Source organism: Lepisosteus oculatus, chromosome 2, assembly GCF_040954835.1.
Source record: "Lepisosteus oculatus isolate fLepOcu1 chromosome 2, fLepOcu1.hap2, whole genome shotgun sequence".
Lineage (NCBI taxonomy): Eukaryota > Metazoa > Chordata > Actinopteri > Semionotiformes > Lepisosteidae > Lepisosteus > Lepisosteus oculatus.
Genome location: NC_090697.1, coordinates 57,909,502 through 57,935,815, shown reverse-complemented (window position 1 = coordinate 57,935,815; position 26,314 = coordinate 57,909,502). Strand labels below are relative to the sequence as shown.

The 26,314-nt window shown below is 35.4% G+C and overlaps 1 protein-coding gene across 3 annotated transcripts in view; it reads right to left on the bottom strand.

The window, feature by feature from the left end:
- mpv17 (mitochondrial inner membrane protein MPV17) overlaps window positions 1–26,314 on the bottom strand; it is a 48,209-nt gene that overhangs the window by 1,003 nt on the left and 20,892 nt on the right. For all 3 annotated transcript variants that reach the window (XM_015343793.2, XM_015343797.2, XM_015343804.2), the window contains exons 3-7: window positions 19,130–19,245; window positions 12,807–12,899; window positions 6,881–6,976; window positions 2,876–2,908; window positions 1,699–1,751 (exon numbers count right to left, since the gene is read on the bottom strand). In XM_015343793.2, coding sequence (XP_015199279.1) covers window positions 1,699–1,751; window positions 2,876–2,908; window positions 6,881–6,976; window positions 12,807–12,899; window positions 19,130–19,245 — 391 coding nt within the window. The remainder of the gene's footprint in view (window positions 1–1,698; window positions 1,752–2,875; window positions 2,909–6,880; window positions 6,977–12,806; window positions 12,900–19,129; window positions 19,246–26,314) is intronic.

Genomic DNA, 26,314 nt, shown 5'->3' with positions numbered 1-26,314 from the left:
TGAATCCATCACCATTATTGCGTTTTGACATGTAAATAGTTTCCACAACATATGGAAAATGAACTACAGTATAATACAAATTTAAAAGACATTTCTTTGTCACTGAGAGTGTATGAAGAATATAATTGATTTAGTGACCATTTTGGCATTTTAGAATAAAGCTTTGACATATTTAAATATAAATGATTTAACAAAACAAAACAAAAACAAAGTTTCGATATTTTATTTTGATAACTGATTTAGATCCACGAAGAGTTATGTATCGTAGTTATTATAATTATTTTTTTGCTTTTGTTTGTTCCACTCTTGAAGTGGGCTTCATGTTGAGAACCTTTTTCAAAAGCATTCCAAAAGAAAATCCATCAATAAAATATATTTGGGTGAATGCAATGATTTAAATTGCAGTGCACTTCATGGGATTCTATGCCAGTTTTACTGTGCACACATACCACTATTCCTTTAAGAACTACACTATATCTAAAATAGAATAGACCTTTAAACTCTTTAAAAGTACAGTGCTATGAAAGAGGCCTTTCTTTGTCTATGTCTCCCCACTTGCTGCGCCAAAGTTTAATAAGCTCATTCTTGGGTCTTTTTTTTCCCATTCACTTGAGTGTGATGTGTTTCTCTCCAGGAGTCTGGTGACTTTTCCTGCTGTGGGCCACTTCATTACAGGAAACAAGGTGCCACTTGTACAATAATGTACATTTAAATGATTGAAAGAGTTCCTTTGCTCCCTGCATGCTCCTTAAATCCTATGACAGGTGAAAACGTATGATGATATTAGAGATAGATTTTAGTGCACAGAAGCATAGTTAATGCCTGGTATTAAAAATTAAAGAGTCAATTTTGCACTGCTGTTGATATTAGAACCAACAATACATTGCTACAGATTTTCAATAATCTTTTTTTTTTGCACCTTGCTTAAACATAAAAAATATTTTATCTTGGCAACACCAAGGAATACCCTTTTCCTTATCCTAGCACTGATCTTCTTTAAAGAAAATAATATATGTTTTTTTTATTAAAGTAAGCTGCGTAATTGCACCTGTTATCAATATTATCAACCATGTGCTTGGTTCATGAACATGATTAACATTTTTAAAAGGAAAAGTAAAACTATTTGCTGCAATCCTGTTTCAGTAATATGCTATTGTTTAAAGACATATCTCAATTAATGGCTAATAGAGATGCAACGGTGTTCTTTTTTCTCAGTCTCACATGTCTATAGTCAGCCAAGGGATACATCTGCCAGACTGTAACTCAATGAGGTAGGGAGGAAAAACTACTACACACCTACATGTAAAATCAAATAAAATTATATTTTTTGCTTAGTTTGAATTCATTAATTCTAGTTTTGTTGCTAAATAATTAGTTGCACTATTAACACCTTCATAACAAGAACCTGAAGAATGTAATAATTAATAGAATTTAATAAATTAACCATCTCCAAAATGTCAAAGCATGACATAACTATGCATGATTATCTTTCTAATTATACTACAATCAATTTTATCCAGCAGCTCTGTGTGTGCTTGTTTGAAGTTATCCATTTACAAGTTGAATGTATCACAGGTTAAATTATAATTCACTGCTTCAATTTGAATATGAAAAAGTAAATATCACAAAATCTACAGAAAGTAACAGTTCTGACAGACTCAGGTGCCTAAAGTGACAGCATTTCATTGATTATATTACCTGTAATGCAGTGGTATGAAATAAAAATTAGCTATCTGTACACCTGGCCATAGCTGAAAAGAAAAAAAAAGAAAAAATTGTAAGATCTGTTTAAGCTTTATATTTCATAAATTTTATTAACCATATAACCCTTGCAGTAGGCTTTCATGTCATGGTTCTTTTTTTAATATTAATTAAACAAAGAAACGTATAGCAAAGGCATTAGATACATTTTCAGAAAAGTGGGTAACTAGACACATACAGTAATAGGATAGCAAATGTTAAGTAGTGACCAGACAATGTTACTAATACTGCTTCTAACATCCATCCATTTTCTAAATGCATTATTCAGCCCTATCCCTGTCCTGGACAGGGTGGTAGTCCACCATAGGACACACTCATTCACACCAGGGCCAATTTTCCCAGAAGCCAATTAATCTACCTTTTTGGACTGTTGGAGGAAACTGGAAGTTTCCATCAATCAGAGGAGATTGCTCATGCGAACATGGGGAGAACAAACTGCACTAACACACATACTGCAGCACCCCAGGTTGGAAATTGATCTCAAGGCCCCAGCTCTTTGAGATAGCAATGCTAGTCCTGACCCTAACCCACCCTGGTTTCTACTTATAAGAAGCAAAACGTGGATACATCATCTACCAAACATTTTCAATTGAAAGCATATTCAATTATTTTCAGTTGCCTAATAATTATGAGGCAGGTGGCATACAAAGCTTTTAAATCTGGTTACAAATAGACAATACTCATCAACGGGAACTGAGAGAGCTCTTCATTTGTACAAACTTAACATTTCTGCTACCACAGCAATATTAATTTTGTAGTTTTGCTATGTATTAAAACATAGCAAGTGATCACAAATAATGCTGTTTGCTGTGACATTACCAAAAAATGTTCAGTCAGGTGCTTCCCCCAGCAATCTGAATTATCTATTGTTGTTTAAATTTAAATAATTTAACTTATTTTGAATTAAGAGATAACAATCACACTAACAGATACTTAAACAATCAGTTAAACAATGTTTCAGGAAGTAGGAAACTATTAAAAAGGTTTATAACTCCAAAACCAAATAATAATAGTTTTAAAGTCTATTCAGTCTTATGTTATATTTTTATCATACTTTTAGATACATTACTATATTACAACATAGCACACAAAATAAATACATAGAAAAACTTACATAATAGTTTGAAATCAAGGCATCTTTGTAATCCTGTAACAAACAAAACATGAATGATTTAATGTTAACCAACAGTTTTACAAACTCTGTCCAAGATCACTTTTATTCTGTATCATACATATTATTCCAGACAATGAGATTTCTGTAATTGGTTTGTATTTAAGACCCATCCAATGTGTATTTTAAAACTGTGGAAACAAACAAGGTGCTTTCAGATGTTCACATGATGTCTGGTGCATGCATTTATGTTTTGTATTGGTGGTAGTGTTTTTCTTGAGAAACACAAAAAAGCAAAAGTAATTATTTATTTTGGTTCCATTAGAAATAATTATTCTCTTCTCTCAGACATTCACATTGGCTACATGTCTGTAAGGATATTAGGACATACTGTATAGAGACTGTAGAGCTCGAGCCTTCTTGAATGAAAACATGAAAACAAAAAAGATGGGATTCTTGAATCATGGATAATATCCAGTGAAATAAAAAGCCTGATTTTAGCTTGTTGATGGCACGATACTGTCATTATTTGGGCCAGGACAGAGAGTATCAGGTGGAATGATAGAAAAGACAAAACAAAAAGCATAAAACTACCTAAGTATTAAAATATTATAACCTTCAAATACCATGTATATAGGATATACATTTCAACTGAGGTATTTAAAAAAATATATCTGACAATAATTAATATAAAAAATGCCATTAAGTATGAAACCAAATTGAGTATGAATCCAAATAAAAAAAATATACTGTATCTTTAAATTTAAGTGTACCTCTTCCCAAAACAACACCTTGATTTCAAACAATGCATAAAGTGTGAATTAAAACAATTTTCAGTGCGAGTGGGAGTTATGCTTTTTTCAAAGAATCTTTTTTAGAGAGTTTGATGTTTGTGGTTCACAAACATCCTTTTGCCTGAGTATTTTTATAGTTCGGCTGAACAGGCTCTCTGATGTCAATAGTCAAGTATGGTCATCATTGCACGCTGACCTAAATCCATGTGGGTTTTACCTATGGGGATTCCAGAGAGATTGATAATTCCAGCCTAACCCACACTTGATCGAGGATTTAAGGGCAGAGATACATCAAAGCTGAACTGTGATGAATTTGATTGAATTGTTGATTTTCATTGCATCCTTGTGGAAGGTGACTAAATATAAAGAAATAAATGATGAATTTCCAGTGTTTAAACATTATTTCATGTGTATGTGTATTTGACATACTGATTTTGGTGAGCTAAATGAAATAGCAAGCATGAGCAGGTGAAAAAAAGAATAAGGACATGACTGCATGTAGAAGGCATATTATTTTTCATTTCTTTTTCTGTACAATAGAGGACACGTTTGACAGGAACCCTCCTCAGGCTTCAATCAGTTCTCATTCAGCCCTCATAGCTGAAAGAATGAGAAGCTTTTCCATTCCTCTTAATGTAGTCCAATTAATCCTTCTTAACCTGTCGGCAGTGTCAGCGTGTTAAAGCACAGCCCAGCTGAAGCTATTGCTTGTGTCAATGACTTCTCATATCTTCTCATATCCAACAAAAACCCAATATTCTGTAAAAAAGCAAAAGATGGACCTGGCCTGCACTCCTCTTTAAACACCAGCTTGTTAACTTCAAAATCAGACAGCCTTGAAAAATGCCATATCTGATAAACTACACCCAAAATGTTGGTGAAAAGCTGTTATAAAACTGGAAAGAGATTTTATTGGTTTTTACCTCCTTCATCTCAAATAGTGTCTATTAGCAGAACCCCAGTAGGTGACTGGGGCCGAGTGGGGGACTTGACAGTACCACCCCATGGTAATCCATGACAAGAATTGAAAGTCACAGTTTAATCTTTGTTTATGTATCTGGAGCAGACAACAGAAGAGGTACTGTAAATACAACAATGATTTTCCTGGTCAATCAGAAAGATCACAGTTTGATTTTAAGGTGATCACCAGTTGAAATCCTACAAACTGAAGGAAGGTAATAGATTCTATGAGTTAAACATGACAGATCCTGCCTTAAAGCTGGAATTGAGATGTCACATGAATGACATCAAACAGGGCAGGAAAAGCCCAGCAGCTCCCTGTCATTCATTTAAGACCTGTCTTCTCCGAATTTCTCTCAATTTAAAATGCAATTCTTACAATTTAAAATGTTGAACTTATTTATAGTTTGTTATAACTTATTTCTGAAAAAATGATCCTCAAACATTTTCAAATAGCTTCCGGAAAGACCCATAAATGCAATTTAAACCGTTAAGAGTATAATAAAACCTGGACATAGTACTTAAAAGTACTGATTGTCCCTGTTGAAAAGCAAGGAGTTCAATCCCAGAAGTTTTCCTGTTGCTGCCACAATTGCACTTTGTTCTTTTATTGTTCTCTGCTGGACTGACTGCTCTGGAGTACCAGACCTCAGTGATGTTCACAAATGACAAATACTGAATATTCCAGACAATCACATTTTTCTAGAACTATTCCACGTGCTACGTCCACTATAAGTCTACAATCCCAGTATCAAACAGATACATTTTAAAGATATTCTAATCACAAAAAGCTCTAAAGGAGCTAGTTCCTATAAAAAAAGAACACAGGTGGTAGAGCATTTAGAAGAGTGTCTTTGCTTTCCATTCAAAGTGGTAATTTCTGCGTAATTTAACGCATTGTGTTATGTACTTGTTCAATGATCACAACAAATACAAATGGCTAGTCCAAAAATGGTAGGTGTTTGAGACTAAATTATGACAAACCACTTCTCCTAGATTTGTTAATTAAAATATTTATATCACTCAGTGGATTATTTGTCAGTCTGACATCACTTATCATGGATATTTATTACAGTAGGTATCACTGCAAATTAAAAACATACACAAAAGAGCAACAGATTGGCCCAGTACTGTGAAGCAAGTTTATGATAGAATTTTCTGATTAAATAACTTTTTGAAAATGGGAATACTAGAGATGGTTCTAAAGTGGTATTTAACAATTCTGAGATATACACTATGTCTAGAACAGAAAACATTCAGTTACATTTTGGCTCTACCCAGTTTATTGCCATGCAATTAAAGACCTACAGTACCTGTTTATGACCCATTAGCCCTTGATTTACAGCTTCTTTACCTACACAGATGTATTCACATTTAAGATAAGACTTTATTGATCCCATAGGGAAATTGATTTCACACTCAACACCATCCTGGAACACCCATATAAATCTAGATGCAGAACATTCCCTTAAAACTCTGTTTAATGACCAATTTAAACTTTCTTGAATGGAATTACAGTGGCTCAGATTTTACCAGTTACAGTAGGTTTTGACGAATATTACCTACAAAATGGCTTTTGATTTTTGATCAGTGAATCAGCATAACAACTTGCACTTTTTAACATGTCACATTACAATGTGAAATATGTCAATGGCCCTTCAGTCCAGTTGTGTTTGCTCATGTTTGTTTTACATTGTTATCAGATGTTTACACTCATATCTATGAACTACTGAAACAAAGCAATGGATGTATGAGATAAAGAAATATTCTGAAGAAACACAAAGTACGTGTTTTCACAGTAGTTTCATTAATTTCATTTTAGTTGTTTCTGCTGTTCATCTATTAATTGTGTTAATGAGTTTTGGAAAAGATACAACAATCAGCCTTCATGTGATCTGAGCAGAAATAACACAAATTGCACAAGAACTGCAAATGGTACAGTATATTAATTGCTTTAGGATGTGGGAGCACACTGAACACCACTCAGGCACAAGAAAGTAGCTGGATTGTTTAAAATGGAGTACAATTTTTGCTTACTTTGTTTTGCCATACTTAGCCTTGTTCAGAACATCGTTTGAAAAATGAAGTCAAAGAATGTTGATTACATCTGAAAACCTGTTCTACCAGACTTTTTCTGAACTGACATAATTCAATGGATGGTGCCAACCACCACAAAAAAATGTTCAGGAATTTTCATTTCTTTCATCTTTATGGTTTTGGTGAACTATAACCTGGAGTTTAATTTGAATCTTACTCTCTTCAGCTTGGCCAGGTTTTCCTCCACTGACAGTCCATTTAAAGCCCCAGTGATAGACAGGAAGCAACCAAGAAAACATGGAGCAAATGCTGCCTGTAGGGAAAAGAGATAAGAAATTGCTTTAGCTGTTATTACTGAAATAAAAAATACAGAACATAAACATTTTGATTGTAAATATTAGGGTTGTATACTAGTTGTATACTGTACTAGCAATAAAGTTTCAATGAAGTGAAGAGAATCCTGAGGAGATGTTTACCATATGTGTTGTATATTTGGCTGTTTTTTTGTCATCTTCATTTGGATGGCAATCCTGAGCTGTTTATTTGCACACCATCATTACTGTACATGACATTTACTAGTATGGCTCCAGAAATACATTTACTGCTTTATTTTTCCATGCAGAGTTTCAGAAAAATAAAGTATACCAATTTTGGATATTACAGTAAATGCATTTTGTGTCTGACCATGACATACTCAAGTAAATTTGTTAGTTAAGTACTAATCACTCTGTTAAAGAGAGTTGATCGGGCATAGTTGGTGTCAAAAAGCAGTTGATGACGAGGTGATTTAACCCGCTGAATGCCAAGCATGGTGAAAATCAAGAAAGAATGCAATGAAACAACATTTTGTGTAGACTGCCTTAATGGATGTCAGAGAGATTAATTGTGCACAATGGACCAACTGACTACTGCAATGACTACTGTCTAGTCACTATAGAACTTGTAGTGATTAATAGCAACCTGACTGCATGGTACTACATTGCTAGCAGTTCAATGAACATCCTTATGTTGCTTATATAACAACAATTGTCTTGTGAGATAAGAATGTGACAGTTGTGCTTTGCACTGCTGAACTTTAATGGAATTTGAGGGGATGACATGTAGCATCTGAAGACTACAAGAGGTATGGAAATGAATGATACAGTATATTAGCCAATCTCAATTTAAAAGCTGGACTATACAACAAATCCTTTACATTATCTAGAGCTACAGTAGATAGTTCACTACAATTAGTTAGCACCTTTAGTTAGCACACAAACTGCAGACGTCTGGACATACTGAAGCTTAACTGGTATCAGAAAACATAACCCCTTGATTAAAATGCCAGATCTTAGAAGATATCCCATCAAAGAAAGTCTTACAGTAGTCTAATCTCGATTGAATAAGGGCATGTAGCATCAGATAGGTATCTAATATGCACTTCAAGTAATAACACAGGCTGAAAAGGAAAACCAGAGCTTGATTTGAGCACTACCAGCAATAACAGTGAAGTCACAAACTTTGTGATGCTGAGAAAAACTGAAGAACTGAAAAATGAACCTATGAAAGAAGGAGTTGTCATGACTGCAAATAAGAGTCTGCAGCTGGGTATTAATCTTTTATGTTTGATTATATGCATTATCTAATGTAATTCCATTTTTGAACAATTATTGAGTACTGTATATTAGCAAAATTGCAAACTAGTCATTCTATTGACCTGACACTGAGAGTGCTGCAGTTCTGTAAAGAGGAGAGGCTGTTGAAGAAAATACAACAGCTATGTAAAGACAAGGACGATGCTTTACAACCACTTTCACTCTATATGTTATGCTTGTCTGCTGGTTTCAAAAATACACAAATCCACATCCACATAATCATAAACAGCCCTATTGCTTTTTTTGCAATGTGAAAGACGTGTGCAGTCTACAAACTCTAGAAGCAGGAGGAAGTGCTATAATAACTGAGGTTTAAAAATGTACAGGAGATAAATTTGCATCTTAATCATATTACAGATGTACTGTATGCAGATCCACATATGTTTTCACACAATCTACAGAGATAATGCAAGTATACTCTTTGCATACATTAGAAAACATGTTTCATACCACCTATGGTGGTAAGACAGACACAGATGCCATTAACTTATGCTAAGCTGAGTTATGTGAAAGGCAATGCTTTATCTGGGCATCAGCTTCCATTAGCTTTTTGAAAGTTCAAACCATTCAACTGGCTCTACAAAGGTTCATACTATGGGATCTAACTATTTTTCTGTGATATCATAGAGTTAAAGAATACATTTGCTAGGTTGTAATAATTCAGTAAGAACAGAAATGAGCTAAAGCAATGTTCTTCTTAGTTGAATGACAGCTAATAAGATTCCATAGCTTTGATTTTCCTTTCCCCATTGCTCATGCATCTTGCATTCTGCTCTCATTGTGTTGTTTTCTATTTACAGGTTACAGGGTTATAACATGAATGTTATTTCTTTTATGAAAACATCAATAATGCAGGTTCTTTACATTTTTCTATCATATGCGTATGTCATGAAGCCTACTGAAGCCTATGAATTAATGAAAAGGATGATTCTGGGCCAGAGTATAACACTGTATAACAATTTGCAGCATAACAGGCCATGTTCTGACCCTAAGAAATGAAAAGGAAGCTGTAGATTGAGCTTTGTTTTCGAAACCCCTTGAGAGAAAGAAAGGATACCACGTCTTGAGGAAGTAATTTTCCAGCCAGGCTAGCAAATACACTGTACAGTGATATCCTTTCAGAAGTTTGAGCATTTTATAAATGGGACAGGATTATTTTTGAAAATAGCATTAAACCAAAATTCTGCTGCCCAGGTTGGAAGGAATCAAGGCTCTTTATTAATTCTGTTGTAACATGTGAAAGTTGGTTTAATCATATTTCAAAAAGCAAATAAGCAGATTTTACAATGAAATTCTAAAAATATATAATTGCATATTCGGATGAATTCGCAACATTCTGTTTTAAAGACTGACAATACAAAATGGATCTCTGTATTGTCAACGTTTTACTTTGCAAGTTTGCAGTTTATATTTGGACAATATGAACATAATGTGAACACTTATGATGATAGTCATGAATACATGTCAGTATCAGAGATTTCCCTTCAATATAGAGTTTTGCATAAAGTGCGAAAATGGCTTTGTCTTTAAGCTCCAATTTTGATTTCCAAATCTTTAAGCCAAACACAAAATGCTGCAGACCATAAAGAGATCTGGATTACAGTACAGTACTGTATATTCTCATTAGAAAAATAAAAATAATCAATATGGCTGTTGTGCATTTCATTAAAAATTGTAAAGTAAATGGTGCAGTTTATGAGGACATCATCAACATTTACTTTATATTACAGGCTGGACAAGTAAATATCACACTTAATATAAAAAGCTGAGAAATTATTTTTAAAAGGTGACATCTTAAGCTTGTGTTTGAAGGGAATGTAATGTATGAAAAAGTTTGTCCATTTTATAAAAACAGTTCGGCCCTCTACCTGATCTTTTCTTGTGGTACTTCTTGTTCTTAATGTCACAGGCTGTGCTTCCCACAATAGCATCTGAACACTGGCTCCTAAAACCGTTACTGTCTAATCAATCACACAAAACATTCAGACTGCTTAAAGAGGAGACGTAAAGGTAATGGAAACAGTCCCATCATCATTGTCAATTAACCGTTTTAAGAATAGTTAAGAGCTTGTATGGAAGATTACCAAGCAAGACATTTAACACATCAAATGACCTTAAAGCAACTGTGATCTTCAAAAGACATTAATAAGATAGCACCTTAAGTTAAACAATGAGAATGACACCTTAGTATCTTAAAATATCTGTAAAATAGCTGTTTGTATTTATTAGCTGTATGTTCCACCTTTAAACGCCATAACAGTTATGGTCTATTTAGAAAAAAAAACAGTACTTTATGATAGGAATTTATGTCTTTTTTAACCTTGTTGATTGAGTAATTTTGTATCACTTTCTTCTTTTACCTGTGTGATGTAATACATTTATTGTGTGATACAATAAAGCTTTACTGCTCAGTGGCCATGAAATCTTATGATGAATGAATGTGGGCTTTACTGATGCCACCACCTGTAAAACGTTGACCAATTTCATTGCCAGGGTTATTGGTCCAGTGAAATCTAAGGAGACACGATCTTTGAAGCAGCCTTTATTTACACTGGGAAAAAGGCAGCATCAACTATACACTGACATTAGGTTCCTAGATAATGAACACGTAGAACTCTAAAATCATCTTGAAAATCCATTTATATGGACTGTAGAAGACTTCTTTTTGAAAGAAAAATACTACTCTCACCTAAGTATTTCAATATAAAAGATCTTTTTTAAATGACAAATTCAATGATGCAATCGACCACTGTTATTTTCAGGATTACAGGACATACATGAAAATGTTTAACCCTGAAGGTGTAAACATGGCAATAAAAATGAACAGCATTTACTCATAACTATGTTAGTTATTCTCAGCTGTTTCTGAAAATATTTTCTGATATTTTAATATGTTTTGTGTTATACACCTGTTTCTGACAAAAAAGGAATCCACTGTGCATGGATTTTGTTTTCCCAAGAGCTGCATTGTTATAAGCCTGAACTGCATGTCTGAAATGTGGTCTGTATGTAACAGATTTCTATTTTAATGTACAACCACTAAACCATGTCTCCGATACTGTACATAACCCTGAGTAAGTTTGAACCAAAATTTTGGAAAGGAAAATGTGAATGCAAATTAATTTACTACTGTGTGATATACTGTATAGGCACATTTCTTGCATTGTGTCTATTTTTGCATGTTGTATTGTGTAAACCTTCACTTTAGATTTGTTTCTGCATATTGTTCTCAAATGGGCTCAGTATGAAGAAGGACACAGTCTCCCTACAGTTTATAACTGAACAACAATTAAATGCATTCAAGAATATTTCCCTTTTGCTCAAAACATGCTGTTTCACTACTTATACAAAGAGATATATGCAGAATCAACAAGCAAACGACTGAGGAGCTCACTATATATTTGCATCAAAGTGGCACTGTATAAAAGGGAAAGTGAAGCCAGCCAGCAAAGCAGGTTGACCCTGCACGGGAGCCTGTCAATCGCAAGGCACACACACAAGCATGCACACACTTGCACCAGGATTAGGCTTTCCAGAAGCCAATTAACGTACCAGTATGACTTTAAATAGTGGGAGGAACCTGAAGTGCCCACATGAGCGCTCCCAAAAAAACTTCATTAATTAATTTCAGCAAATGGAAGAATACTGGAAGTACACAAACTAAGGTGTTTTGGAACAGTAATACACTCTATAAGTATGTGGCTCTATAAGCTGAGGCAATTAAAGAAAAATATTGGTCTCACCAAGCTATTATTACTGTAGTGCTCATTACTTACAAATTCAATGGCACCTTGAAATGCCAGGTTTGTCACTGACTGGAGCCGGGCTGACTGAAGAGTACAGTATTCCAGCAAGAATAAGTGTCTGCAGCAACAATTTGATCATATTTTTATAACATGACCCTATTTTTTTAACAGAGAGATTAATACTAATGGTTACACAAATATTTAAAATATATTTTGCACCAGTAATATGTGAGTGTAACACATAGATCATATAGATAGGATAGTCTTTAATGTATGAGTTATACTGAAGGATGACAATAATTTACAAAATAACAACCTGCTTCATTGATTCCTTCTTTAATTGAATTGATTAGCTACCAGTACATGAAGCGGACATCAATAGGATCATAGACTGACACCCTTTTGATTAGTAATTCCTTTGCCAAATTCATCACGTCTGGTATCAGGATCATTCATTTATGTTCGTCTTTTCAACCTCAATGGTCTTTACTTAAAAAATCTTCAGCACATAACATACCGACGGCATACATTATCCTCAGAGACTTTCAAGTTTTTCCCTTCATCTGGAATGAAGTGCATATCAATGGTAGCATAGAGCCAGAAGAATCTGAACTGCAGGTTTCTGAACAAAGAAATTTGCTTCTCTGTATAATGTGATGGTTCCTGTCGTTTGAAGTAGGAAAACGGTGAAACAGAAACCTTCAGTGAGGACATTAGAAGCTAGCATAATAAATATATCTTTATTTTAGTGTTTTAAACCAACCTGGTCTAAAATCATCTTCTTGAAAGCCACAGTTTTGCTCCCACCTGGGACGATCTTCTCAAGCACCTTATACCATCCTCCTATTACAGGACCCTGGAAAATACAGACATGTCTGGCAAACACTTTGGTAGAAGAGGGGTTACATGTACATACTGTATGTTACAAGGCACATAAAAGCAATAATGCTATCAGTGACAAAGACTTCTGTTTCACATATCATCATGCTACAAAACAGCTACAGCTGAATAGGGTTAGAAGGGAATTTTCAAAGCATGGTTAAGATGGGGCAGAGGAAGTAAAAAATTCATCTTGGTTAACTGGTTGCTATATTTCTGTAAAAATATCTACTCCCTGAAAAAAGAACATGCCAGAAGCATTAGTCAACTTTTATTCAACACATTCAATTGGCAGTCAGGCTATAAAATCAAACAATTTAAGACAATGTACGTACTTGTTGTTAATTTTGAACATACCCTAGAATAGTGGGTGTTATACACAGTAAGAAATTATGAGTAATCACACTTCTTACATACCACATTGAATCAAAATAAATGAAATCATAAGGTGATTATTATCAGAAAATATAATTTATACAGTGCTGTGCCAAAAGTATTCAGACCCTTGCACAGTTTTTACATTTTGTTCCTTTACAGTTTGTAAAGTCATGTAGAGAACTATGAAAAGCAAGAAGCTTTGAAAATAATGCAAGAATAGAGTTGTCAGCATACGTTTGAGAATTCAGTTTTGAATAAAATATTAAGTTTAAAAATGTATATACATCACACATTATTTCACAAAACATTTAAGAAAGGGAACATATAAAAACTGTTTTATTTTTAGGTATTTCTAATCATAGCTTTTAACATATTCAAACAACAAAGTCCAACCCAGTAAATTCAGGAGACCTTAAATTCAGGCACATTCTCTTTAAGTAAACTTCAGAGTGTTTGATTACATATCCCTTTGAGCCAATAAATAGTGTGAATTGGTGGAGCAACATGCACTAACTTCTTTTCAAGCTTGCAACATACATTACCTTTGGCCAGAAACCCAGGACAGCCCCTGGATGACTAGTCCCAAACCAAATCTGAGGTGTTCTGTCAATTACATGCTCTTGTCTGGGGAATACCAGTTTCAGAAGGTATTTATCAATATCCTTCTATAGTTTCTTACTCAATGGCTCCAGATAATCCTAGCCTAAGATTTAGCTTTTAACCTCAGTGGTCTTCAACATCGCATAATGAGTTAGATATTGAGGTGAGCAATCAAGTGTGAACAAAAATCACATAGTTCAGAATACAATCTACAATACAGTATGGTATGTTCATTCATCCATTTTCCAATCACTGTATCCAATACAAGGTCATGGGGAAGCCGGAGCCTATCCTGGATTGTAGGGCACACAGACACAGACATATTCAAACCAGGGACAATTTTCCCAGATGCCAATAACTTACCCATACATCTTTGGACTGTTAAAGGAAAAGTTTGATTGCTTCGTTAGGTTCAGGCTCCCCTGAGACCTTGTACTGAATACAGTGGTTAGAAAATGGATAAAAGGTTGGATAGTACTGAACCTGTTAGCCTTATACGATTAATTTGGTTCATAATTGTTCTCTTCTGTTACCGTGTTGCTTTACAGCCAAATTTTACATAAGGTTTAGGGGTATTGAATTAATGATATACTGAGAGTGTATCATTAATCATTATATACTGATGGAAAAAAGAAACACAACACCTCCCCCTCCACACTCTGGCCCTCCCGTCTGCATGGAACAGGCTCAAGAGTGACTCATCTGTGAAATCCGTCCATCTGACGAGTCCATCACAGCCTCTCTCTGGCCCAAGCCAGTTGTGTGTGATGTCTAAGAGGTGTGAGCAGAGAGCCTGTGACAGGTCGCCTTGCTCTAAGGAGAGCAGCATGGAGCCTTACTGTCCTGTCACTGATGCGGGCATGGTGTCTACCGGCAGTTTCATCAGCAGTACGGGTGGCAGATCTGAAACGATCTCTCAGAAGGACCAGTCTGATGTGTCAGTAATGCTCTGTTGCGGTCAGTCGAGGGCGACAGGATCTTGGACTGTCATCTGTCCTGTCGGTCTGCTGAAACCTTCTCTGCAGTCGGGACACACACAACACAAGTTGCAATGCCTCACTGCCAAGCTGTATTGCTACTCAAAGGGCATAAAACAAATTGACAACTTTTTGTGAAAGTACATAAGCTATAACTATAGTATTCGCATTCCAGAAAATGTTGCGTTTCTTTTTTTCCATCAGTATATATTAATAATAATAATATAATAATAATGGAACAAGTAATAGGTTGATTCCATGCTGAAAAGAGAAGAAAGAAAACACAACAGCCATCATGGCCGAAAACGTTGTTTTTCTTTCTTCTCTTTTCAGCATGGAATAAACCTATTACTTGTTCCTTAAAATAATAATAATAATAATAATGAAATTATATACAGTGCCTTGCGAAAGTATTCGGCCCCCTTGAACTTTTCAACCTTTTGCCACATTTCAGGCTTCAAACATAAAGATATAATTTTTTGATTTTATGTGAAGAATCACCAACAAGTGGGACACAATTGTGAAGTGGAACGAAATCTATTGGATTTTTGAAACTTTTTTAACTAATAAAAAAATGAAAAGCGGGGCGTGCAAAATTATTCGGCCCCCTTGCGTTAATACTTTGTAGAGCCACCTTTTGCTGCGATTACAGCTGCAAGTCGCTTGGGGTATGTCTCTATCAGTTTTGCACATCGAGAGATTCTTGCCCATTCTTCCTTGCAAAACAGCTCGAGCTCAGTGAGGTTGGATGGAGAGCGTTTGTGAACAGCAGTTTTCAGCTCTTTCCACAGATTCTCGATTGGATTCAGGTCTGGACTTTGACTTGGCCATTCAAACACCTGGATACGTTTATTTGTGAACCATTCCTTTGTAGATTTTGCTGTATGTTTGGGATCATTGTCTTGTTGGAAGATAAATCTCCATCCCAGTTTCAGGTCTTTTGCAGACTCCAACAGGTTTTCATCCAGAATGGTCCTGTATTTGGCTGCATCCATCTTCCCCTCAATTTTAACCATCTTCCCTGTCCCTGCTGAAGAAAAGCAGGCCCAAACCATGATGCTGCCACCACCATGTTTGACAGTGGGGATGGTGTGTTGAGGGTGATGAGCTGTGTTGCTTTTACGCCAAACATATCGTTTTGCATTGTGGCCAAAAAGTTCGATTTTGGTTTCATCTGACCAGAGCACCTTCTTCCACATGTTTGGGGTGTCTCCCAGGTGGCTTGTGGCAAACTTTAGACGAGACTTTTTATGGATATCTTTGAGAAATGGCTTTCTTCTTGCCACTCTTCCATAAAGGCCAGATTTGTGCAGTGTAAGACTGATTGTTGTCCTATGGACAGACTCTCCCACCTCAGCTGTAGTTCTCTGCAGTTCATCCAGAGTGATCATGGGCCTCTTGGCTGCATCTCTGATCAGTCTTCTCCTTGTCTGAGCTGAAAGTTTAGAGGGACGGCCAGGTCTTGGTAGATTTGCAGTGGTCTGATACTCCTTCCATTTCAAGATGATCGCTTGCACAGTGCTCCTTGGGATGTTTGAAGCTTGGGAAATCTTTTTGTATCCAAATCCGGCTTTAAACTTCTCCACAACAGTATTACGGACCTGCCTGGTGTGTTCCTTGGTCTTCATGATGCTCTCTGCGCTTTCAACAGAACCTTGAGACTATCACAGAGCAGGTGCATTTATACAGAGTCATTTAGGACAACATTGGATCATTCAGAGATCCTCGCTGAACTTCTGGAGTGAGTTTGCTGCACTGAAAGTAAAGGGGCCGAATAATTTTGCACGCCCCACTTTTCATTTTTTTATTAGTTAAAAAAGTTTCAAAAATCCAATAGATTTCGTTCCACTTCACAATTGTGTCCCACTTGTTGGTGATTCTTCACATAAAATAAAAAATTTATATCTTTATGTTTGAAGCCTGAAATGTGGCAAAAGGTTGAAAAGTTCAAGGGGGCCGAATACTTTCGCAAGGCACTGTATATAGGAGTTAGAAATGAAAAAAATAGAAATTCAGAGAGATGACAACTCCACACCCACATGTCCCAACTAGAAACATATTTAATGAAACCTTAATTTTCCAGTACTTACTGTTGGCCTCTCTCCTCCTTCCCCATAAACTTTCTTGCTCATTCTCCAGGTGTTGGTGAGTCCAGTATCATTATAAGCAGGCTGTTGCTTCCATACCAATTAAGGTTAAAACCACACACATCAACACTAACCAAAACAGCATTCACATGTTGGCAAAACTAAGGTTGTTCAAGCTATTATTTGATACAATAGTTTATGCTTTTCTTCTTTTGATGAGAATTATAAGATTCTATAAATTTTAAAAGCACATTTTCATTCCAGTTCTAAATACTACTTATAGCCTCAACCATTTATTTCTATCATAAAGTGATACAGTTCACAAAAATATTTAAACATTTTATTTTGAGGTGCAGAGATACAAATATCTTTAAGTGACTAAAACCACCATTGCTGTAATACTCACAATGTTATTTCTCAAACAAAACACACTAATCTACAGAAAAGCATATTGTTAAAAACAAACATGCTTTAAATCTGTGGGTAATCATTATCATAGCCTAGGGTTTTCTGGCTGCAATAAAATATGAATTTTGTTCAAGCTAGCTTAAGAAGCTTACTATTAAAAATAAAACTTTGCCTACATTCAAAGAGAATTAAAAAATAGTAACAGAATATCCCCATATAGTACTGCAGTGCTGTAGTTATTGTGTAGCATATTGAACAAAGAAAAAGACACACTCTAAAGGCTTTGTAGGAAGCACAATCATGTTAATCCAGAAGGAAGATTAAAACTGATAAACCAAACAAGATCAACAGAACACTTTAAAATGAGAAAACAAAAATTTTGGTGATGAGTGATGGGGCGGCACTGTGGCTCAGTGATTAGCATTGCTGCCTTGCAGTGCTGGGGCCCTCAGTTCAGTCCCCGTTCAATTCTGGACCTAGGAATTTGTTTTCCCCGTGTTCAAGAGGGATTTCTCTGGGTGATCCAGTTTCCTCCCACAGTGCAAAGACATACTGGTAGGTTAATTAGCTTGTGTTAAAAGTGGCCCTGGTGAGTGTGTCATTTTTGTGTTTGTGTCTGTCTGCCCTGCAATGGGATGATCTCTCTTTCAGGATGTGTCCTTCCTAGTGCACGTTGCTTGCAGAGTTAGGCTCTGTATTGCATAAACCAGATAAACTGATGGATGGATTGAGTGGTTCATTCTTTTTTTTAATCCTCTTTGCTAATTTCCCCACTGAAGCAGGATTACATAATACCAGGAGGTTAGGACGCTAGGTGTTCCAATGTTGAAGGAAAATGACTTATTAACACAACATTGTTAAACCCATTTCTTCCCCCAAATCACTATACATTACGCCATGGAGAATACTGAACACTTTGTGCCTTTGGATGGGACATATATCTTAGGTCCTGCTAATAACTTAATGATAGATTTTACCTGTCTAGGTAAGAAACACTTTACTACATGGATAATTAATTATTATAACATACCGCACTGACACAACGTGAGACTGTATTTTACATCCACATAATAAGGCAGTAAAATACTACTCCATTTTAAGTGGTATGTTATTTTTAAACTTACAATTTACTCTTGAGAATGAGCTACAACAGGTACAGTATATGGTGTTCAGACTCAAACAAACTGCATGGGCTGAAATTAGCCCACAGTGTGCTTGATCCTGATGTCACCTAGGTGTATTCACCCATAGTAATTCCTTAAGAAATGTTTTATAATTATCAGTGATTAAATTGTTCATAAACAAATTATTCATTACATTAATGCACTATGACGTTTAGTTTACTTCATTCTGATCTTTATCTTTTAACACAACATTTGGAGGCTGAAAGACCAAAGATAAGTTGAGTCAGTTCCTGTGAAACTTCACACCATATTGAACACTTGAACACAAGTGCTCTGTATGGCTCTCTCTCTTTTGTCATCTGCCTCATCTCTGCTTATCCACCGATTTATAGGTCTGTCAGTAGAGAAAATGATCCTCACCAATCCTTTTACCGTCATGTTCAAGGCAGTACCCCCTTCCATATATGGACCAGTAGCTAAAATTGTGGACATGGGCTTTCCAGCACAATACAGACAGTCCGCTTAACCTCCTGAGCTTACAAGAAGTGCTATTTTTCATCACAAATACACTTATGACATTGTTATAGTTTGTTCGGTCAATGGGATGCTGTCTAGATGAGACTGCCGACTTACCACAAAAATGAATCCAATGCTCATCATTTTTGCTGTCCTTTGCATGCTGTGATTGGCCAAACCCCTCCTTTCAATCAACTGCTGGGAAATGACATCCCCAACTCCCACCAAAGAGCCTGTAAGATTGAGCAAGATGGTTAGGAATCTTCTCTTCTCCATTACTGTCACTGCAAAGATGGTATCTACTGCACAATGTATAAGTGGCTCCTTTTCATAAAGTGGCCCTACTTTCGAAGGTCTTGAACATTTGTGTTAGACAAATGTTTATTATTGATTAAATAATAAATTAATAGCATCAAAATAGCCTTTGACTCAAGTCTGAGAACTGTACAGATAAGACAGAAGTAGGAGAAAAAGTTAAAAGCAATTTACAAAATGAACTGTGTCATGGAAATATACCTGACAACTGGAAAAGTTAATTTTAAAACAAAGAACAATTTGAATGCCTCTGGGCAAGAAAGATCTTGGTTTTGAAAATGAGGAGGACAGTTATTTCATCTGTAGATGAAAACTAAAAGCAATAATAGATCACCTTTTCATCCAGGAATATGAATATCGACAGAATTACAGTATAACTGCATTAAAAATAATGTCGAATTTTCGACAATGTCTGAAAAATAACAGGATCCTAAATTTAGCATTTCATGTGTTTCTGACCTAAAGGAAAAATATCCTTAAGGTCACTCACATCAGGTGAAATTGATTTTGGATAAAAAGCTGCCCCAAAAAGATTAATTTGTGCCCCAAAGTCAGCAGTTCTAATGACAAAACCAGTTTGCAAATATTTTTAACAAAGCAAACAGACAACACTGTTGATTATTCTTCCAAATGAGGCATCACTCAATGGACTATGCATTAGTTTGAACTGGGAAAGGCTGTCAGGGAGCTGGACAGATTTCTCACTGCCTTCCCTGAGGGGTGCCCATGCACCTTTCACCTTTGACCCCACACTGTTAAATTAGGAAGGCCGAAATTCATATTGTTGTCTGCTGGTGCCTAGTAAATTATTAATTGAAACACTTTAGTTACACGATGGCCAAATATTGGTAGTAAAATCAGATTTATTGAGACTACAATCATCAGCAACAGATTTATGTTTGGTATCCAAATTTCTCTAACATAAGCCCATAGACAAAAAATAAATTACTGCAGAGAGTGTAAATGTACTGGCTGTAACAGCAGATGGTGGTGTCACAGAGATTGACATGAGGTTTGGTGAAGGAAAGCGTCATATGACACATTAGATAGTGATAGTGAAGCTCAGGTACACAATGCAATAAGCTTTATTGATTTGACTAGTACACAATGCACCAGGGTGAAGATTAAATTCTTCCAAATACCCCAGTATTTCTTTAAAGGGCCCACTCCTATGGTTAGTTGCTAGGCTTTGAAACAACAGCAGCTACAATTTGTTTTCTGACATGAGAACAGTAACACGGAATTGAAAAACCTGGAAGCTAGAAATACTAATCCTTTGCAGGACTAATTGATAGAGAATTGATAATTGTTATGTCAGTAACAGCCCTAATTAAGATGGAAAAGAGATGTGATTTGAATGAATAAACTTTTTTGGGTTTGAGGAGAATGTCAACCTGTCTGAAAGGACAAGGCTGTCAGCACCACCCTCTTGGATGAAGGATAGGCGAAAGGGTGAAGATGGGGTGAAGGAAGGGATGTGAAATGAAACATGAAAGCAATTAAACTAGAAACATTATTCTGACACTCAGACAGACATAAGTGGGCGAGATTAAGGTGAGACTTCCCAAACATTTGTTTTTACAAAGAAGTAAATATATGCAAAACATCTGGATCTATTTGCAATATAAGCATTTATAGCCAAAAATAGATACATTTTTACATTTGAAAACATTTACTTTATGGTTTACCATTTTATTGCATATTATATACTGTATTACCTTCATAATAGGCACAGATTACTTTTTAACATACAGTATGGCATTTTACAAGACAGAATGAGCTGCTAATACAGCTGGGAGTATTTTCTTTTTATTAGTCAACTCAGGAATTAATGTAAAGAATTAAATTGAATATTATCTTTCTATGATGGCTGGGGCTTTGATCTGTCTCTGCATTCATTACAGTTAAAAGATTAGCAAGTAAGTCACTGGTCATTTGTCTGAAAATCCATTAACACAATATCATGATTTGTTAAACAAGATCTCCCAGTGTGAAATACATGCTATATGTTTCTCATTCCCTATAAACCTATTATATACTGTTCAACAGACATAAGGTTCTACAACATATTTGAAAAATCTACAGTAAGTTGCCTGAGACAGCAAGAGGACAGTTTCTTTTTGTTGATATTAGACAAAATGGGCGAGAAAAATAGTGAAAATCAGCCACTGACAGAGTGGATTAATCAATAAACAAAATAATTATTCATAACCCCGAACTTGTAAGTGATTTCTCTAGAATATACCTGAATGGTTGGTATAATTGGAAGAATGTGAAGTCTTTATTCTCTGGCACAGTGTTGTTGAAAAGAGCAATGATTGAGGAACACTTGGTTAAAAATACATTTATTTGTAATGGCAACACAAACATTACGCTACAGTTATACGCTCAAGTTATTATATTTACAGTGTGTACAAACAAGGAGTTTCAGAGACCTACTGCACACCCTAATCACTCAGAAAACCCCAGACTTCTCCTAAGTATTAAATGCTTAAATAATGCCTACAGAGGTCAAATAATAGGTAAGCTGCCTTCTAAATAAATACAACACAACATGCTGTTAAATCTCTCTCTCTGCAAACCCAGAAAATAAATGGGAGCCCATATCCCTCTTCTAAAAAATGCTCCTCTAAGCAGGAAAGATGTCTCCAACTGAGGTATCTTTTACTCAGTCAACCCAAGTTCCCTGAAAACACAGAACATCAAGTTTCCTCTAGCAAGGTTCAAATACTTGGCTCCTATCAGGTTTTGTCTGGATGATCATGAAGTAGAGGCTCTCATCTGGCACAAGTTTCTAATTCCGACTCCTTGAGGTCTGGCCTCCTCCTCTCTTCTCTCCTCCTCTCAGTCTCTCTCTTTTACTTTTCTCTGTGATCTTAATGTGATCTTATATGGTGTGTTTCTGGACTGTTCATTGTCAATTATTTACCCACAACTTAATTAACTACTGCAGGTACACCAAGGTCAACTTTGCAATTGTTTTTTATCAGGGGAACCCCACTTCTCAGCAAATATCCCCTCTGCTTTCAAGCAGATTATGCTTAGACTGCCAGGTGTCACACGCTTCATCTCAAATCTTAAGAGATACTTCCTAGTCACCTAAAGCTGTAACTGTATAATAATACTAAGTTTATAGTCTACTAGAATTTCCCAGATTTCTCATGAAATCTGAATTTCATCACCAGTCATTCACCATTCCTGGTGAAAAAGGACTGTTAATGGATTGTGAGTGGATTCATAAATCTATTTTACAAGCCAAGGGTACGCTAAGAACGTTTAGTAAGTAACGTTTTGTCTTAAGCCTACTTCTTAACCTCACTTGAATATCACCAATATCTGTAGGCATATCTATGATTTTCTCACTAGAAAGTGTTTCAGTGAAACAGAAATAACATATCAGCATATGATTTAAGGTTAAATTATTATTACATACTACATCTACTGCATTCAGTTCACAATGTACAGTAGTTAAAGCTCCTTCAACACTTAATTTCCTATGAAATGTCAGAGGAAAGATGTTGTTTTGCATTTTTCAGGATGTCTTTTTTTCAAGCTGGAATTACATTGCCACTATGCTCTTTTATGAACCTATTAGTGGTCTATTTAGTATATCTGTTAGAGCTATCTTTCAATGATCATACATATTACAGATTCATTTTAACATTCTGTGAGGATATCTAATTTATTTTTAATTAATGAAAGAACACTACGTAAAAAACACTCTGCCACTCAAATATTAGATCTTTGTAAATTATGGAGCATTAAACTATGGCCCTTTATAAGGAAAATAAAAGTTCAGTTTATGTTTTTTCTTTTTTCTACTTTGCATATTGTATTTGTCTGATAGTCTGCTCTGTCTCCCTAGTTAGGTCCATCACTATTCTTATGCTTCCACGCCTTACATTTGAAGATTTTTTTGTACCTGAAAATGAATATGATTTCTATTTTATTTATCATTTGACGTGAGCATAAAAATAAAACAAAACAAAAATGCAAAACATTTCCCCCACTACAAAAGACGGGATGACTGTTGGGTAGCCTAAAATGGTGATTAATGTGGATAAAAAAGCATATTTTTAAGTGAATTATTTGATTAAGTATTCTATAAATCTTATCCCAGCAAAATTCTTCAAATACAATACTTCAAAATGCAAACCCCTATTCAAAATAGAAAGCGTATAATTCCTAAACTGGATTCAGTAACTTTAATTTATTAATTTAATTAGGAGATGACCTATCTTAAATTGACTTAATAAAACATTAAACAAAAAAATCAAAAAGGTAGTGCATAATAAGGGCTTGCATTTGATATTTTATGAAAACAAAACAAAGCAAACATGTGCCTTATCAGTACATCATTCACTCACAACTCACAGTCAATGTCTTCATGTAAGTTGTTTAGATGAGCTTTGTAATGCTTCATCGTGCATTTTTTCACAGCACTGTTTATCTGCAAAGAAATATTAAAAATGAAACCCACACTTACTCAGAGGAGTCCTCCCACTGATAGTGTGAGACCTCACTGAAACACAGTGATTGGAGACAAACAACATATGCCATCTCTCTTTACACCATTTGCATTAAGAGAGAGAGTCTGATAGGCTTTAATGCTTAGGGCTCTAAATTAACTCAAAAGAGGTTTTCATAATTTCTTAAAGTATCAAGGCTTTCTATTTCATGTTACATATATTCCTTTTTACAAATATAAATGTCAGTTTAAAAGCCCAGTGAAGCACTACTATGTTAAATGAAAATTTCATGATTTATATCAAAGTTACCTCCCTTATCTAATAAAGAAATACAGAAGCTCATTCACAAGATTGCTTCCACCTGACACCAAGAGTAGGACACCTGTAAATATTTCTGTAAGTAAATACTCTTGGAAGCAAATACATCAAAAAATCTGCTCCATTGCTATATGTTCTCACTGGTGTTTCACATGAGTAGACAGTTTAAACAAACAACAGCTGTAATTTCCTGGCATCTTGGTTTGCCCTTTATTTTTCTTCATGCCTTATACTGTATGTCAACACACAATAAATGGTACTAATTTAATATATTGCTACAGTTTAGCTCTTCCTATATATATTCCAGATACTTTATGTGGATTTTTAAAAATTATATTGTTATACCGGAAGTTATATTTTTGTTGTTTTACAATATATAGTCCTGGAATATGGAGTGAGCTGTTTATTACTGCAACTGTATATTACAGAAACTCCACATGTTAAATTATTAATTATTAAAATTTAACAATCCTTAAGGGTAGAATTTCATCTGGGTTTAAACGTAAACTTCCACTCCTATACACCACTATCCACCACTGTTACTGTACAAAGCACATGAAATCTCAAGCAGTGAAATTTAATTCAAATAAATGTCATAGTTCCTAGTTACAACAATTAATAGGATATTAATATTACAATTACCATAATACATACTGATTTACTACAGGAAGCCTGAGCTTTATCTTGGTGTGTGAATTAAGTGTGAATCTTCTGGATTTATTTTCAAAACAACACTGTCTGAGCCATTTCCAATGCAGCACTCCTTTGTGAAGGAGAAGCACTCAATACCAACCTAACAGTATTTTTTCTGTCCACGAAAAGCATCTCAAAGCACTGTAAAATCTAGAATACTGTTTTTCTTTTAGTTTTAAGAATAGTTTTAAAATAAATGGCTAATTTAAAATGGATTCAGAGTTCCATGCACAATGAGGATACCAACTTCATTCTCATGAATGGGGATGGTCTTGGGGACAGAAATCCACCAACATCAGGTAAATATACAACAAACCCCCAAAAAAGTATAAGAAGGGTCCTCATGGAATCAAAAATCTTTTTAAAAATGTTGGCAATACTGCTGAATATCGAGTGTCATGCACAAGAAAAACAGTTTTGAAACATTCAGTGCTTGAAAATTTAACTTGGAAAGGAAATTCCTAATTCTGCTCATTCTAGAAGTTTTGATGGCAAAAGCATGGGGTGCACTTTTTCTGGGTGACCCTCAGAACTATTAAAGCACTCTCCTGCTCCAAGATCATGTGCAATTTCCTAAATAAACTAGAGATACTAAAGCACAAAAAAATACAACAGCATGTTCTATAGTAATAATTCACTGGTCACATACAAAATGCTATTTATATTTTAAATAGCAAACAGACAGGTGTGCTGTTGAAGTAGCATTTTGTTCCTTATCATAAAATATGGATCATCCTTATCATCTCAATCTTGTGATTATTATCATGTCATATTACTGTATGTTTCATGGCTGGTGCTCAGGTTTCCCAGTTTATAATTTAGTTAAAATGATTACAACTTAAATAGCAGGCATTCAAAATCATAAACTTTTAATTAATGCAAGAATGAAAAAAGTTATGACCACTATGTGTCTGAATATTGAAGACTGCCAGGTTGCCAGAGACATTTTTGTGAATGAACTCACCTGGAGAAATGAGATTTTCTACTGCAACAATCAGCCGAGTAAACCAGAGAAACAGAGAAAAGCCATGCCCCATAAGGAAGAAGCCCAGCACAATCACACTTGTCTGATCCATCTGGAATAGCAGACTGAGTACAGACTATAATGGCTACAGCATGATAAACTATTTGGAAGAAATAACCCATGCATCAGCCAAATGTCTGTAGATCTCCTTCTGCATGAAAAGGAACAGCATGCATGGAGGTTATTCAGGGGCAGTATGCTCCCGTTTGAAAGATAATAACTGAGAATAACTGAGGTGGTGGCAGAGAAAATGGTGAAGTGTTCTTTTTTTGTGGATGAATGCTTTTCAAAGGCTTGATTGACTTGATGGAAGACAATGTGTCTGGACACATCATGCAGACTGCTGCTCAAGCCATCTGATGTAGCTGTAAAACTGTAATGATGTGCAAACGAATCTCCACTACATTGGCAAATTCCTTGAACCTGGTTCTTCTGTTTCTGCAGGCTAATCTGGAAATGCTAATCTTCAAACAGGTCAATGCG